Consider the following 17,524-nt stretch of genomic DNA (forward strand, 5'->3'; position numbering starts at 1 on the left):
CTCTCCAATGCTACCACTATGCACAAACAACATGGCATGTAACACTGAGAATCATTAGCAGTTAATCTGATACAGTATTCATAAAAGCTGAATGGAGCATTGACCCTACTTGCTCCATTCAAAAAAGCCAAATAAAGAAAAAGCGACAGAAGATAGCATCTGAGAATATACAGCGACCACTGGGTCTTAATGACAGCATCCAGGCAGGCTTAGATTACTGGACAAAATGAAACCCACTACACAGGAAACAGGAGGAGTGAAAGTTTTGCCCCTCACTTCTTTTCAACAGATCAGGATGACTGTTCCACGGGAGGGGGGAAATATGTCCTACTGGCTTTGAAATCAAATTCTAGTTTTTTACGCCTCAGATAAATTCTCTTTACACTGGAGTTGCTAACAGTCTCTCTCTGCTGGGCTGCTCTGGAGTCCTGGGACACCAGACAGCATGGTAGGCAGCTCTGCTTACTATTTGCTTTGACTGTCTCTACACTAGGAAAAGAGGTGAAGGCCAACACAGGTTAAAATCCTAGTGTAGGCAAGGCAAGTTGTAGTTTTAACATGTCAGTCTGTCAATGGAAACCCTAGGCTTTACTTTGATCAGCTAATGTGTTAAAAATACACCTTTTCTCCTAGTGAGGACAAGGCCTTTGACACCTGGACTCTGCAACAGCACCCCCTATAATAAAAAGATTCAATGGTTAATAAAGCTCAATCAGCCGGGAGTCAATTCAAGGGCTCCCAACCATTGGCCCCATTAGCAATCTGGTAGGAACTAGGCAGACACATGTAACTAGCATAAAATGAAACAAAATGCAGCCATCCTCAACTTCAATACCCAGGCGCGCCACAGGGAGGATACACCCTGCATATAGGAATCACCAAGGAACACAGGATGGAAGACTGCATGCTGAAACAGAGACAAAGGGTACGTCTATACTACCCACTGGATAGTGTTCAATGTATCGGGGAATCGATTTATCGCGTGTCGTCTGGACGCGATAAATCGATCCGCGAATCGACGCCCGTACTCCATCTCAGCAGGAAGAGTAAGCGGAGTCGACGGGGCAGTCGACTCGCCGCCGTGAGGATGGCCAGGTAAGTCGAACTAAGATACTCCGACTTCAGCTACACGAATAGCGTAGCTGTGTTGCGTATCTTAGTTCGAACCACCCCGCTAGTGTAGCCCAGGCCAAAGACAGCTGCAGGGCACATTTGACACCCAGGCTGTATTTTGGTTACTTCTGGTCAACTCCCACATCTGAAGTGGTCACTGGATTGTTGGAGATTCCTCAACATTATGAACAGAAACAGACACTTACCATGTAGAAGTAGGCAAGGGCACACATGGCTGCCCAGTAGATGGAGCCAGTCTTCACTGCTTTGATCCACATGTAGTAAGTTAGCAACATACAGAATATTGCAATACCTGAGCAAAATAATGTACAGAAATCAGCCTGGCAAGACTATGGACACAAAAACAAACATCTACCCTGAAGGGCCCAGGACAACCTCACCATGGCAAAAAGGACAAGCCCTTTAATTCAATGGGGATTAGGTGCCCAACTTGCTTAGGCGCTTTTGTAAATCTCACTAGACAACATCTGCATCTTTAGGCACCTAAAAACCTTGGTAAACCTGACCCTAGGTCCACCATGTTGTCCAAGGAGACAAAATTTCCTCACAGTAGTAATAGCCATTGCATCACTGGCAATGGGATCTCCTATGAAAGTTACTGCCCCATGTCAAAATGTCCTTCCCTCAAAGTTCAGCAATGGGACCAGGGCACAGCACACGCAGTCCAGCTCCTGACAACCCCCACTGGTTTGGGAACCACATATGCAGTGGCAGCGCCTACCTAGATTTCAATATATTACAAGCTATGTGCACCTTTCACAGAGGGAACGCCAGAAATCCTTATCCCAAGGAGTAGAGGCCTACAAAATGACTGTCTGCTACACAGACAACTTAACATGTCACTGTCTATGTTGCCTTGGGCCCCTGGAAGAAACATCTACCCCATATGTGAATTTAAATGTAAATTAAATTACAATTTAAAGCGCTGTTTAAGGTTTAAAAAAGGTAAAAATGGTCCCTTCTGACTCTACACATTTGCTTCTGGTGCGTCTCCAAGTCACATCTGCTAACTTTACTGACAAGATGATTCTTGGTAGCCCCAGCAGTACCAATACAGCTGCAGAAGAGCAAGCTGGATTCTATTCTGTTTTAGGTAAACAAGAGCAAACTTGTCTCCATCTCAGTTGCAGAATTGTTGTTACTGGCAGTGAGGTAAGAGGCAGAAAAAACACGGCAAGAGTAGCAGAGTTTATGGAGCTGGTAGAATCACTTGGTGACTTGAAACGGATGATATTCCTATTAGAGTATGATTAGCATGCTCATTTCTGTACAAAAGAGAAAAGATGCTTTCTCTCCTGAGAGGTCAGCTGCCTCGACCGGACAGGCAAAACATGCTGGATGGGCAGGAGAAAAGCCACATCTCAATGCAGTGAAGATTTTGTCTGGTGGATCATTATTGATTAGGAATGACCCGGTTGTGTGTCTCTGGGAGCGAATACAGGAAGAATCCCACTATGCTATTTTTACAGTCAGTTTTCAGCACATAGTGGTTCTTTAGGGGTTACCTTCTGTCTCTACAGAACCCCGTTTTGGAGTCCCACTGATCTCACCTTCGTTGTCATAGGAGCCAGCCACAGAACGAGAGATGTAACCAGGCACCACGGCAATCATGGCAGCGGCTAGGAGACCTGCCCCTGCATCCTGGGAACCACATATGGTCAGAGGGAAAGAGATTCAACTTCAGTCTTTAAAGAGAGATCTACAAACAAGCATGGCTGGCAAAAGCAAACTAATCCAAGGCAGAGTTCCTGCTTAGTGACTTGGTAAAATAATCACTTCTCCCAGCCCCAGGGGCCCTAGAGAAGATTCGCCATACCCCTCTCCCTCTGAGACCTGTGTCAGAGCCTGCCTTCAGCTGAGGAGAGCTGGAGGAGGATCCCCTTTGGGGCCCATTAGAGGGGGTCTTGTCTGCTAGAGGGGGATCAGTACAGAGACTGAAACACAGACCAGAGAGTCAAACCTGATTACTGCATGTACCACCCTGGCAGAAAGAACTCACAGAGCTGTATCTAAACAGGATCCTGAAACCTTCATTATGGCTACAAAATGCTGACAGCAAGGTTGAAACTCCCAGTTGGGCTGGCTGGCAAGGGGAACACGAACATATGAGACTGAATGAGGAAGGATGTTTGGGAAGTGGAAGAGACGGGCAGTAGCCCAAGCTGCAATGCCAAGGTCACCCTCTCCAGCTCAAACACCTTTTTAAAAGCCAGTGGGCAGAAGTAAGCAAACATGAATGACTTTGCACTATCACTGTGCAAAGCAGCTCTGGTGGGAAAATAAAAACCAGGCTCTTGGGACTGAACTGCATTGCTCGTGCAGGTGAACATGACAAGGCGGTGGCTTTGGAGGTCTTGCAGGTCATTCAAAAGGCATCTCCAGGCAGCAGAGAATTTTAAAGGGCACAAAATAAACTGTGGCCCAGATGCCTCAAACAAGTAGAGATCCTGACTCAACTCAGGGAGCTGCCTTTGGGTCAAGCTGAGGCAATATATTTAAGCCCCAACCCCTCCTACTCCCATTCTCCCTACCATATTTAACATTACAAGGAGCAAGGAAACAGGACTCAAGCTGGAAACCTAGGCCAACTATTGCTCTTTACAAATCCCCAGGCACAGTGGGATTTGTAGCCCTCACAGAGCAATGCGTGAGACACAGGCCCTAAACATGACAGAATGGGAGAGCTGCTATTTCTTCCTAGTCTATAAGACCCCAGCATGGTTGCTATGCCGCTGGCCTCCCCATCAAAGCCAGTCAGGGCCAAGCACTCAGAGGTCAGTGCAAAATGAAACAGAGCATGGAAAAGATCCCATTGGGTAGGAGTCAATAAAAAGCCCAGTCAAGAATATACAGGCCTCACAAATAGTTTGGGGGATTTTCATGGCCAGATGAATAAACTGAACTACCTGATGAATCTGGCTCTCAAACAGCAAATAATCAATAGACAACAAAGTAACAGAAGTATTAAGGATCATAATCTCAGCTCTCACCGCAATTCTCAGTGCTTCTGCTGTCATACAGGTACACCAGACAGCAAATCTCATGCCCCCTACTGAAAGCTACAAAACTCAGCAGCTATGCACAGATCTACTCTTTACCTTGAGTTCTTTGGTGAGGTGATAAGTTACTATGGTGGTGAAGGAAGAGAAGAGGGGAGCCAGGAATACACAAACATTTCGGATGTCAATGGTAATGTGGAAGAAGTGCAGAACATGGTAAATCGCTGCTGATGTGATCATCAAACCTGAGTGACAGAGACAATCTTGTTAGCAAGGGGTCATTGATTCACCAGCAATACATGAGCTATACTTCATTTAGCACAGAAGGCAACTGAGATGCTGTTTTAAGATACGGGATAATTTAGTTGCTGTAAAGAGAGCTTAGAGGGACACTATCAAATTAAAACATTTAAACTAATTCCTTACGTACGTTATGAACATCTAGGTACTTATATTGCCCTTAACACTGTATTATCTGAAGGTCTCAGGGACCTCCAAACCTTCCTAAAATTAGGGGTTTGGTGGGGAGAGGATATAAAACAGGGGATGTCTGGCCAGTGCCTCTGATCCTTTAAATCTGACCAGCATCCTCTTGGAACAGCCATCAAAATACTCCAGACCCTTTAAAAGACATCTGGCACCTGTCTTAACTGGGCTCTGAACATGGGATGAAGTGCAGACTTCCTCCCCCAGCTGGCCTTGAGTAAACCAGACAGCAGCTTTGAACTATGTTCTACCTTTGGAGAACCTGCAGCAATGTGCAACCATGCAGGACAAAACTGGACTACATTTAAGTGGAGTCTTATCTCAGGGCTGTATTAGAATTGTGAAGGCCCAGATCATGTGTGAGCTCAGAGAATTCCACCTCTGTATTAATCAGGTACCACAGTGCAAGTACAATCAACAGTATAATTCACGCCAGCCAACTAGTGTCCAAAATCCAAACCAAGAGAGGAGTGTGGGGGGAAAAGGAAAGACACAGGCATGTGCAGCTCCAATCACATCTGAACTACCATAATCAGATGCTAGCCCAGTGGGCTACCATATTACTAGTCAATTTGTTTATCCAAAATTACTTCTTAGGTACCATTTCAGCTACGCAACCAGTAAGAACAAGTCTAATGTTTCATGACACTGATGTAAAATGAGAGAGAAAAATCAAGTTTGATTGCCCTGCCACAAAAATCTCTGAGCTAGGGAACAGGAGAGACAAGATTAAGGGATAAGTCTCTTGAACCAAGATAAGGACTTGGAATCTGCACCATCTGAACTTCTTGTACCTTACAGCGGGGTTTAGTGAAAAAGAAACACCCTGGCTTTACCTGGGTAAATGGTTCCACCAATGATCCTCCCCAAGGGATACCAGGCTCTGTCGTCGAACCAGTTGTGGAATTTATAGAAGCCCTCCTCTGCCAGGAAGCGGGTCGTGCGGTAGTTAAAATACCTGCAATATCATGAGATGTTGAGTGTGTCTGCAGCGTGGACATGGGAAATGCTGTTTACTGCTCCCTCAGGTTCCAATCTCAGCCTTTAACTAATCAATGCATGAGGAAGTGCCACCACTTACGACATGTGAGTGCCAGCCCAAGTGCTCAGCAGTATACAGTCTTGAAATAAAATCCTTAGGCGATTCATGTGCAAAAGCACAGAGTATTAGATACAAGGAGCTCTGGCCATTTCTTTACTATGCATTCTGAGTTTTAGCAGGTATCGATGTGATCAGCTGCACCTCTCTCCAGATGTAGATATTCATGACTAAAGATACCGAATACAAAGCTACAACAGTTGGCAATATATTTTCTGAAGAGAGAAAGAATGCAGCTCAGATCTCTGCATATCTGGGCTGTCTAACATTTTGCAAGATAGTTGCATTGTGTTTTTACTGAGACAGCCTCAGTAAAAGCAGGGCCAGAAGAGACCACTTGCAGAGCCAATCCGATCCCCCATCCTCCCAGCAAGCATGTCACAAAACTGTTCAATACTTTATTCCAGCTTCGCTAAACCACCCTGCACGTCTGTAGTGAAGGTGCCCTACCCGACTCCCTTGGGTAACTTGGGTACTTCTACTAGTTTCAAAGGTGACCACAAATTCCAGTAGATTAATCAATATGAGCTCAAACCTGCAAGGGGCACTCAGAGCTTTGCTACCTAAGCATACTTTATTGTACTTTTACTTTTGGGGGGAGTCCTGCATTCATCCCTACCAGGTCCAGAGGGCACGCACTGGCAGCAACATACTGATACCAAAGCTACCAGGGAACCTGTTCAAGTTAACTCCATCTAAGCCAGCTCCACTCTCCAGCAAGAATCATTGGCAACAGGGGGAGTGCCAGCTTTTTGGGGAGGGGAATCTAAAGGCCTGTGATGAAGGGTACGTTTTCAATCCCCCATCTTTAGTGCAGAGCAATTTGCTCAGCACCCTCATGCATGACCCTGCAGAAGGGTAACGTGACCCTGACAAACACAGCACCATCTCTGCATTCTCACAAGGAAAAAGACTGACCGGAGCCCACAAGACACAAAGAGGATACTTACGGGTCAAATTCATGGATGACACTTTCAAATCTTAACACAGAGAAGAGTCTAGTGGAGAAAGCTGCAATACACAGGCAGAAGGGAGAATCAACGAACAGCATTCACACAGCAAGGGAAACTTGATTTAGCTCAATGTCTTTGTTAGATGAAAGCTTAAAACCCGTGAAAAGTGGTGGCGTCATCGGAGAAGGTGCGTTTGGCCTGATATCCAGGACTGGCTCAAACTGACCCCTTTAGGGAGTTGGGGTGGGGAGATGTTATTTTCAATGTTTTAAAAATAATGGAAAGGTTTTTTTAAAGCTATTTTAAAAATAGCTGAGTTCCGCTACCCTAAGAAATGCAGAACATGGAGCTGAACTAGAAACATTCTGGAAGTTGCCTTTTGAGGATATTCATAATTAAATTATCAAGGCTCAGACTTACATAGCACAGCTGCCATCGACAGGATGAGAAGCTTGAGCAGCGTGTCCTGTTTTTCATAGGACAGGCGGAGAAACCCTAACTTGGTCATTTTCACATCAAAGGCTGTGATGGACGACGCTTGAACACCTGAAAGGGAACAGGTCAGAAGGGATGAACCAAGAGCAAGGCAGCCCACAGCCCAAGAGCAGCATTTCGGATTCCTGTTACAATGCTTATTCAGAAGCTCTCTAAATAAGGAATTAACAGCTCAATATTCCCATGCCTCAAAGCTCTCCATTTCTGCCCCAAAAGGCAGTCTCCCCTCCTGTCATTCTGACCATGTCACCCCCTCTGGATACTTTCACTGGCTTTCTGTCTCTTATGGAATCTGATTCAAATTTCTCACTAATCTCAGCCCTGCTTAGATCTCTGATCAGTCCCTCTCCCCTTACCTCACCATTCCTCACTTCCTTTCACTTTCAGCTTCATGCCTTCTACTATACTCCCCTAGGGCTGGGACACTCTCCCTGCCCTCACCTGCCAGATAACCTTTTCCCCCCTCAAATTCATCTTTAAAACGCAGCTCTTCAAGCAATCCCTCCTCACCAATAACCCCCTCACCTGATCAGTTGTCCTCAGTCTTGTCTTGTGTTTGTCTTGCCTTAGACTGCAAGTTCTTTGGGGCAGAGGATGTGTCTGTTTCTCTGTGTGTAAAGTGCCATGTAAATGTAAACTTATAAGCAATTAGCAATAAGTAATACTTCAAAAAGTAATACTTCGAAAGCATTCCCTGGCCTAAAACCCTCCCTTCATCTTTTAATGTGACCTGCAAAGGCCAAAGAAATCCCAAACAAAACAGCACACAGAGTTTGTGCCCTTTTTTACTCCCATTTGATACATGAAAAAAGCCTGACAGAATCTCCGCCCCCCCATGATTTGTTTACACTAGAAATTCAGGACTTTTCTCCTGTGGACCAGGATAGGGCAGTAAAATTGCACCAGTTTGAATCAATTTAAAATCAGTCTGGTTGAACCAGTGAAACTTTTCTAATCCTGACAAGCCCAGAGACTCCATAAACACAAAACCAATAGGACTGATATCAGACAAGAGGGAAGTGAAACCTGATTAAAAAGAGAAGGGATTTTCATTCAGAATACATAAGACTCTGATTTTGTTGACACCTCTTTAACAAATACAGTTGGGAAATAAGTTCTGTTTGTTATTGATTTAGATTCTCTAACACTTCAAAGACAAAGAAAGCTCCATGTCCATATGTCTGAGACACCTAATGAGCCTTTAAATTAAGCCAGGGGAGACCAGACTTGACTATCCTAGGATTTGTCAAATAAAATAAAGGTACATGCAGAAACACATCTACTTTACCTATCAGAAAAGTTACAAACTTGCCCAAAAATATTATCCAAGACCGAATCACTGATGCTACATTTTTAATAAAAAGAACAGAAGTACCTGTGGCACCTTAGAGACCAACAAATTTATTTGAGCATAAGCTTTCGTGGGCTACAGCCCACTTCATCAGATGTATGCAGTGGAAAATACAGTAGGAAGATATATATATATACACACACACACACACACACACACACACACACACAGAGAGAGAGAGAGAGAGAACATGAAACAATGGGTGTTACCATACACACTATAAGGAGAGTGATCAGTTAAGGTGAGCTATTATCAGCAGGAGAGAAAAAGAACTGTTTGTAGTGGTAATGAAAATGGCCCATTTTCTGAAACCTACATTTTTAATAGTTTCCCAATTTCAGGGGACACAGAAAGACCATTGTTATTCTACTCAAAGGTAACAGAATGCAAATGCCCATGGAGTGTTAGGGCAAGAGAATCTGGCACTGGCTCTGGAGATTTTCTAGATAACAGATAATCCAGCTCCAAGCTTGGCAGCAGCCCCAGGAACTTCAGGGTATCAAAGGATATGGTGCTGGAGTTGCTGCTGACAGATTTACTGTGTGTGTCACCATCTGGAATCCAGACAGTCAGTCTGCCTCACAGGTCGCTCTACTAACTGACAAAGCTGGCTCTAGGGAACATTGTCCAGCCATGATTTTGTCATCAGGATGGGGCAACCTGCAATTCCTGTACAGTAACTGCCCTCAGTAAGAGGAATAAGCAAAAGGGTAGGGCTCAGGGTCATGGAACAACTGTGGAACTGATACCACCAAGACATCACATCCCCTCCTTCCTCTCAGACTGAACAGAGAGTCATTACAGGCAACTGTTCCCTCTCCTGCAATCCCCAAAGACTCAATCTTCTGCCCCATATTATTCAACAGCTCTATGATGCCTTTGGGAGAGCCACCTGTGTTAGCTCTGTAGAAGTGCCAGTAGAACACAGATGATGCCCAGCTTTGCATCTTCTTTATGTTAAATGTATGCAGCACTATCTCCCAGCTCTCTCAATGTCCAGTCAAAATCAGCACCTGGATCTCCCTAAAGCTGAACTCAGGCAAGATGAAGGTGACGCTTGTAGGACAAGGGAAAGTCCTTCAAGGAATTTGGCTCCTCTACAACTCCCCCTACTAGTGAGGGCAGGCCAGTCAGTAACCTTGGGGTCCGTTTTAAACTCCTCCATGGCACTGGATACCCAAATGATCATGATGTATAATGTAAGGGCCGGATCAGATGATAAACAGCCACATAAAAAAGAATCTGGCACATCAGAAAAAGACAGGCTAATAAACAGGGACAAGTTTTTAAAGTGCTTGTACACAAATGCCAGAAGTCTAAATAATAAGATGGGTGAACTAGAGTGCCTTGTGATAAAGGAGGATATAGATATAATAGGCATCACAGAAACCTGGTGGACTGAGAGCAATCAATGGGACACAATCATTCCGGGGTACAAAATATATCGGAAGGACAGAACAGGCCGTGCAGGGGGAGGAGTGGCACTATATGTTAAAGAAAGTGTAGATTCAAATGAAGTAAAAATCTTAAGCGAATCCACAGGTTCCATAGAGTCTCTATGGATAGAAATTTCATGCTCTAGTAAAAATATAACATTAGGGATCTATTATCGACCACCTGACCAGGACAGTAATAGTGATGATGAAATGCTAAGGGAAATTAGAGAGGCTATCAAAATTAAGAACCCAATAATAGTGGGGGATTTCAATTATCCCCATATTGACTGGGAACATTTCACTTCAGGACGAAATGCAGAGATAAAATTTCTTGATACTTTAAATGACTGCTTCATGGAGCAGCTAGTACGGGAACCCACAAGGGGAGAGGCGACTCTAGATTTAATCCTGAGTGGAGCGCAGGAGCTGGTCCAAGAGGTAACTATAGCGGGACCGCTTGGAAATAGTGACCATAATACAATAGCATTCAACATCCCTGTGGTGGGAAGAACACCTCAACTGCCCAACACTGTGGCCTTTAATTTCAAAAGGGGGAACTATACAAAAATGAGGGGGTTAGTTAGACAAAAGTTAAAAGGTTCAGTGACTAAAGTGAAATCCCTGCAAGTTGCGTGGGCCCTTTTTAAAGACACCATAATAGAGGCTCAACTTCAATGTATACCCCAAATTAAGAAAAACAGTAAAAGAACTAAAAAAGAGCCACTGTGGCTTAACAACCATGTAAAAGAAGCAGTGAGAGATAAAAAGACTTCCTTTAAAAAGTGGAAGTCAAATCCTAGTGAGGCAAATAGAAAGGAGCACAAACACTGCCAACTTAAGTGCAAGAGTGTAATAAGAAAAGCCAAAGAGGAGTTTGAAGAACGGCTAGCCAAAAACTCCAAAGGTAATAACAAAATGTTTTTTAAGTACATCAGAAGCAGGAAGCCTGCTAAACAACCAGTGGGGCCCCTTGACGATGAAAATACAAAAGGAGCGCTTAAAGATGATAAAGTCATTGCGGAGAAACTAAATGGATTCTTTGCTTCAGTCTTCACGGCTGAGGATGTTAGGGAGATTCCCAAACCTGAGCTGGCTTTTGTAGGTGACAAATCTGAGGAACTGTCACAGATTGAAGTATCACTAGAGGAGGTTTTGGAATTAATTGATAAACTCAACATTAACAAGTCACCGGGACCAGATGGCATTCACCCAAGAGTTCTGAAAGAACTCAAATGTGAAGTTGCGGAACTATTAACTAAGGTTTGTAACCTGTCCTTTAAATCGGCTTCGGTACCCAATGACTGGAAGTTAGCTAATGTAACGCCAATATTTAAAAAGGGCTCTAGGGGTGATCCCGGCAATTACAGACCGGTAAGTCTAACGTCGGTACCGGGCAAATTAGTTGAAACAATAGTAAAGAACAAAATTGTCAGACACATAGAAAAACATAAACTCTTGAGCAATAGTCAACATGGTTTCTGTAAAGGGAAATCGTGTCTTACTAATCTATTAGAGTTCTTTGAAGGGGTCAACAAACATGTGGACAAGGGGGATCCGGTGGACATAGTGTACTTAGATTTCCAGAAAGCCTTTGACAAGGTCCCTCACCAAAGGCTCTTACGTAAATTAAGCTGTCATGGGATAAAAGGGAAGGTCCTTTCATGGATTGAGAACTGGTTAAAGGACAGGGAACAAAGGGTAGGAATTAATGGTAAATTCTCAGAATGGAGAGGGGTAACTAGTGGTGTTCCCCAAGGGTCAGTCCTAGGACCTATCCTATTCAATTTATTCATAAATGATCTGGAGAAAGGGGTAAACAGTGAGGTGGCAAAGTTTGCAGATGATACTAAACTACTCAAGATAGTTAAGACCAAAGCAGATTGTGAAGAACTTCAAAAAGATCTCACAAAACTAAGTGATTGGGCAACAAAATGGCAAATGAAATTTAATGTGGATAAATGTAAAGTAATGCACATTGGAAAAAATAACCCCAACTATACATACAACATGATGGGGGCTAATTTAGCTACAACGAGTCAGGAAAAAGATCTTGGCGTCATCGTGGATAGTTCTCTAAAGATGTCCATGCAGTGTGCAGAGGCGGTCAAAAAAGCAAACAGGATGTTAGGAATCATTAAAAAGGGGATAGAGAATAAGACTGAGAATATATTATTGCCCTTATATAAATCCATGGTTCGCCCACATCTCGAATACTGTGTACAGATGTGGTCTCCTCACCTCAAAAAAGATATTCTAGCACTAGAAAAGGTTCAGAAAAGAGCAACTAAAATGATTAAGGGTTTAGAGAGGGTCCCATATGAGGAAAGATTAAAGAGGCTAGGACTCTTCAGTTTGGAAAAGAGAAGACTAAGGGGGGACATGATAGAGGTATATAAAATCATGAGTGATGTTGAGAAAGTGGATAAGGAAAAGTTATTTACTTATTCCCATAATACAAGAACTAGGGGTCACCAAAAGAAATTAATAGGCAGCAGGTTTAAAACAAATAAAAGGAAGTTCTTCTTCACGCAGCGCACAGTCAACTTGTGGAACTCCTTACCTGAGGAGGTTGTGAAGGCTAGGACTATAACAATGTTTAAAAGGGGACTGGATAAATTCATGGTGGCTAAGTCCATAAATGGCTATTAGCCAGGATGGGTAAGAATGGTGTCCCTAGCCTCTGTTCGTCAGAGGATGGAGATGGATGGCAGGAGAGAGATCACTTGATCATTGCCTGTTAGGTTCACTCCCTCTGGGGCACCTGGCATTGGCCACTGTCGGTAGACAGATACTGGGCTAGATGGACCTTTGGTCTGACCCAGTACGGCCTTTCTTATGTTCTTATGTTCTTATGTAAAAAAAGTGCCCACTTCCATCTATGACTGGCCAGGTGATTGCACTTCTATCAGATACAGAGCTCCTCGTGCTGATCAATATAATAAATGTCATTCATGGCCTCTGGGGTTTGATTATTGCAACTCATATTGAGGAAATTATTGCAATTCATATTGCCCTGAAAAAACTCCAGCTGGTACAAAATACAGCAGCCCATCAGCTTAGCATCGTAAGTCACTCATCGGAGGTCTCCACGCTCTGCACGTCTCACCACTGAACAGTCCAGTTCAAAGTCTCTAGCCCAATAGCCCTCCCTGGGACTGGCCCTTGGTACCCCCACCTTGAGCATGACCTCTCACAACAGCTACCTGTCACTGGAGCTATGCAACTATCAAACTGCAGGGGAAGGCTCCTTAGTGCAGGAGACAGACATTTCATGAGAGCTGACCTTAGACCAGAGGTTCTCAAACTGTGGTCCATGGACCACAAGCTCCATTCAGGTTGTCTGCGGATAGTTCCCTCTAAGATGCGTGCCTGGGCAGCCGCACACAAGAGACTGAAGGCCACCCATCGAATTAGTGGAGCCGCGTAGGCGTGGCTCCACTAATTAGGTGCCTGGACCCTGGAGAAGATGCACCTGTAACGTGAGGTGGTGGCCTTGGGGGGCATAAGGGGTAGGTGGGAGGGGGCAGTGGGTTGAGAAGAGGGGGTGGGGGGAATTTGGGATGTGCAGGGCTGCAGCGACCAGAGAAAAAGAGGCAACTTTGCCCAGCTCCAGGGCTGCGGCAGCCAGGGAGAGACGGCCCTACTTCCCAGCCCCAGCTCAGGGGCTGCTGCAGCGGGGGAGAGAGAGCACATCCATTGCATTAGAAAGGTAAGACTACTGATATTAAAATATGAGTGGTGTGCTTTTATTTGTAGAACAAAATTAATGATTAAGATTTTTTTAAGCCCCCTCCCACCTAGCCCTTATGCCCCCCAAGGCCACCACCTCACGTTACATGTGCATCTTCTCCAGGGTCCAGGCACCTATAGTTTACAATAGTTAGCTAACAGTACAAACAACATTTGGAAAGATCATTAAGTGGTCCGCCAAGACCCTCAGCAATTTTCAAGTGGTCTGCGGAAAAAAAAAAAGTTTGAGAACCACTGCCCTAGACTATGGAACTCGCTGCCACAAAAGATACGTGGCCACAGGCCACGGCGTGTTCAGAGCTACACCCATACTCAGCTGTTCCACTTGGCTACTATCCCTCAGCAATTCCTACACAGCCACTGCCGCATGCACCCTCACCGCCCGTTATTCGTTCTAGTGTTGCAGGAGTGCTGAGGAGCCCCCAGTCATGGACTGGGATCCCCTCGTGCTAGGCGCTGTACAAACCGAAACAAGAGACAGGCCCTGCCCCAAAGAGCCCCTGGCCTGACACTCAGAGCGTGAGACAAGCGGCAGGTACAGGCGGACCAACAAGGCACCAATGCTGGTCAGCCCGGCGGGCAGTGGTCCCGGAGCACCCACCGGTGTCGAGGCCTGGTGGCCAAGGAGGGCGTTAACGGGGGGATCTGAAGGCGGGAGCTGGGCGGGTGGGTGCGGGGAGCTCCCCCAAGCCGCAGGGGCAGCCTGGCGGGGGGAATCTAACAAGAGGGCGGCGGAGGTCGGGACGATGGGGGGGGACCAGGACGCAACAGCGAAGGGGAGATGCCAGATGGAGGGAGTGAGAACAAGCCCCAGCCCCGGTCCCCCTCGCCCCGCTGTCCCCCCTCGCAGCCCGACAACGCGGACACTCGCACCGGGGACCCGACGCTGCACACGCGGATGCCCCGCAGGCCGGCCCGGGCCCTCACCCCCTCACCTGGGCGCTGCTCTCCGCCCCGCTCCCTCAGCCATCCATCTGCTCCGCGCACCCACCCCTGCCTGCCGCCGCCCGGCTCGCTCCTCCTCCCCGCCCCTCGCTCCTGGGAACACGCCATTGGCACACACCGCTGTCCCTCACCGCGCCGTGGGGATGCGACCCGCTACGCCTGAGCTGACTGGATACCGAGCCTGTCACTCAGCGCGGAGGTGGGCGGGACCGAGGCTCTAGGACTGATTTGTGGCTGGTGGAAAGGGGAGAGGAGAGGCGGGGTCCGGAGAGTGGGGCAGTTTGGTTGAGGCGCGAGCAGTGACGTGTCGGTCCAGGCTAGAGACGCCCGGAAGGGGCCGGCGGACAGGGGGTCACGTGACCGGATTCGGACGTGGTGTTGGCTAGGCGGGGCCTGCTGGTGGCGGCGGTCGGGGGGCGGTACCCTAGGACAACTTCCCGTGTCAGGGCCTGAGCCACGTGATCTATCCCGCTAGAGCTCCCACAGTGTGGGCGGGGCGGCCTGGCCTGGCATCGCTGTGCCCGGCGGGCCCCAGGGCTCACTCCCCGCCCTTCCCCTCCCAGCTGTCCCAACTTTCTGATCGCACAAAACTGAAAACCCTGCCCCTGCCCCCGCCCCCGCCCATTCTCACTGGGATGGGGCAGAGGGTGGGGCCAGGGAAAGGGGGCTCCAGGCTGGGGCAGGGGGTTGGGGGGGGCAGGCTGTGGTGGGCTCTGGGAGGGAATTTGGGTGTGAGAGGGGACTCCGGGATGGGGTGCAGGGGGTGTGTATGAGGGTTCCAGCTGGGGGTGCAGCTCTGGGGTGGGGCCAGGGATGAGAGGTTTGGGGTGCAGGAGGGGGCTCCAGGCTGGGACAGGGTTGTGGGGGGAGTTTGGGTGTGGGAGAGAACTCTGGGCTAGGACAGGGGGTTGGGGTGTAGGAGGGGGTGTGGGGTCCTGCTGGTAGTTAACACGGCTCCCAGGAAGTGGCCTGCAGCTCCTAGGCACATGGACTGCCAGGGAGGCTCTGTATGCTGCCCTCATGCCTGCAGGCCACCCCAGCAGGGCCGGCTCCAGCTTTTTTGCCGCCCGAAGCAGCGGGGGGGAGCCGCAATCGGCGGCAGCTCTACCACGCCGCTTTATTCTTCGGCGGCGGGTCCTTCCCTCCGAGAGGGAGTGAGGGATTTGCCGCTGTTGGTGTCACTAGGCATAACCCTAGGTAACTCGGGAGGGTGGAAGACCACGAGTGTTGATGAAGCCTTCCTGCACTAGGCCTAAATGAACCAAAGTTCCTACATGTTTAACTCTAATCGACCTCAAAAGCCAGGGGCAGAAATTGGAATGTGTAACAGCAAGTTATCAATTGCAACCCCACTCATACCGGTACCAAGCGGGAAACAGGACCAGATAACGGTTTAGAGAAGTGGTACTAACGAGCTAGACTTATAGCCACCAAAATGATTTAACTTCTTAAATGTATAAACATGGCTTTTGTAGAAGAAGGGAGGGGGAATGGGGGGGAGGAAGAGGGAGGAACTTAGCTGTGAAATGTATAAAAAGAGAAAAACTGCTTATGATGGTGTGCTTGATCTGAGACGTGCCAGTCTCCTTGCACCGCTTTGAGATCTCAAATAAACTTTGTTTGCTTCTCCACCCTGGTGTGTTCATTGGCGCGAAGCACACCGGGCAACAAACCCCGCTGTTGCTGTCCTCGGGCCCTCTGTGCCGGCAACACCGCCAAATTGCCGCCGAGGACCCGGACGTGCCGCCCCTGTCCATTGGCTGCCCCAAGCACCTGCTTCCTGCGCTGGTGCTTGGAGCCGGCCCTGCCCCCCAGCTCCCATTGGTTGCGGTTCCCGGGCAATGGGAGCTACTGAGCCTCCCTGGCCATCCATGTGGCTGCTTCCGGGAGCCACAGGGAGCTAGTGCAGGCAGGGAGCCTGCCTGAGTCCTGGACTTTTAATGGCCCGGTTGGCAGTGCCGACTGGAGCCACAAGGGTCCCTTTTCAACTGGGCGTTCTGGTCGAAAACCGGATGCCTGGCAACCCTAACCCAGCACCACCCCCACAGGACTGTTCTGCTAGGCCTGTGTGAGGCTGGCATCAGCACCTGGGCTCACTCCCCCCATGGGCCTGTCTTGCTGTGTCCATACAGGCAAGGCACCTGTACGCGAGTCTAGCGCACCCCCAGCAGGGCTATTCTGCTGTAATTGTAAAGGCAAAAATCATCCCCGACCCAGATAGTTACATGAGTACAAAATCTGTGTGTGGCCCAGACCTGAAGGTTCCACGCCACAACCCCCAGCTTTGTGCTCACTGAACCCTTCCCTGTAACATCAAGGCAGTCCTTAAGGGATTTCACGGAGGGCTCTGGCTCTCCACCCCTCCCAGGGTAAAAGCTCTCCATGGTTTTCTTGGGTTTGGGTGGTTGGTTTCTTTCTGGATTTATGTGGGGTTTTGGGATGAAGGGGGCTATCGGGGGATTTTTTCCTCTAGCTTCTAGTTTCCTGCTGCAGAGGGAGCTGGGCCCAGCTGCATATGCTAGGGTTTGTGCATAAGCACAAAATCTTTTTTTCCAAAGTTGGAGATAGTATAATAAACTGAAGCAGCCTCACTGAAATTACTCACCAGAAAACAATGTCAACTTTATCTTTTTCCATTTTCCCCCCTTTCTCCTTGCCTTTCCAACCCATTCTCTCCATCTCCAGGCCATTTTCTTTTCCTTCTCATGTGTGCTGTTTTCACTTGTTGCAGAGTGACTTTTCTGCCCAGTTGTTACTTTCGACAATGTTACATTGTCTCTTTCCCCCGACTCTCTCTCCGCACATCTGGGTACACTTCCACCAAATTGTGGATGCAGTCAGTTGGAAAAGAGGGGGAACTCAAATGCCTGATGTAG

The 17,524-nt window shown here is 47.5% G+C and overlaps 1 protein-coding gene across 2 annotated transcripts in view; it reads right to left on the bottom strand.

The window, feature by feature from the left end:
* STT3A (STT3 oligosaccharyltransferase complex catalytic subunit A) overlaps window positions 1-14,712 on the bottom strand; it is a 28,466-nt gene extending 13,754 nt beyond the window's left edge. The window contains exons 1-8 of one of the 2 annotated variants that reach the window (XM_065416916.1): window positions 14,639-14,712; window positions 7,692-7,774; window positions 7,092-7,217; window positions 6,669-6,729; window positions 5,456-5,577; window positions 4,233-4,378; window positions 2,685-2,775; window positions 1,320-1,426 (exon numbers count right to left, since the gene is read on the bottom strand). In XM_065416916.1, the coding sequence (XP_065272988.1) occupies window positions 1,320-1,426; window positions 2,685-2,775; window positions 4,233-4,378; window positions 5,456-5,577; window positions 6,669-6,729; window positions 7,092-7,179 (615 nt within the window). In that variant the 5' untranslated portion in view covers window positions 7,180-7,217; window positions 7,692-7,774; window positions 14,639-14,712. The remainder of the gene's footprint in view (window positions 1-1,319; window positions 1,427-2,684; window positions 2,776-4,232; window positions 4,379-5,455; window positions 5,578-6,668; window positions 6,730-7,091; window positions 7,218-7,691; window positions 7,775-14,638) is intronic. The other variant, XM_065416917.1, reaches the window with a different exon arrangement.
* Window positions 14,713-17,524: the final 2,812 nt, after the last annotated feature.

This window comes from Emys orbicularis, chromosome 15 (assembly GCF_028017835.1).
Source record: "Emys orbicularis isolate rEmyOrb1 chromosome 15, rEmyOrb1.hap1, whole genome shotgun sequence".
Taxonomy (NCBI): Eukaryota; Metazoa; Chordata; order Testudines; family Emydidae; genus Emys; species Emys orbicularis.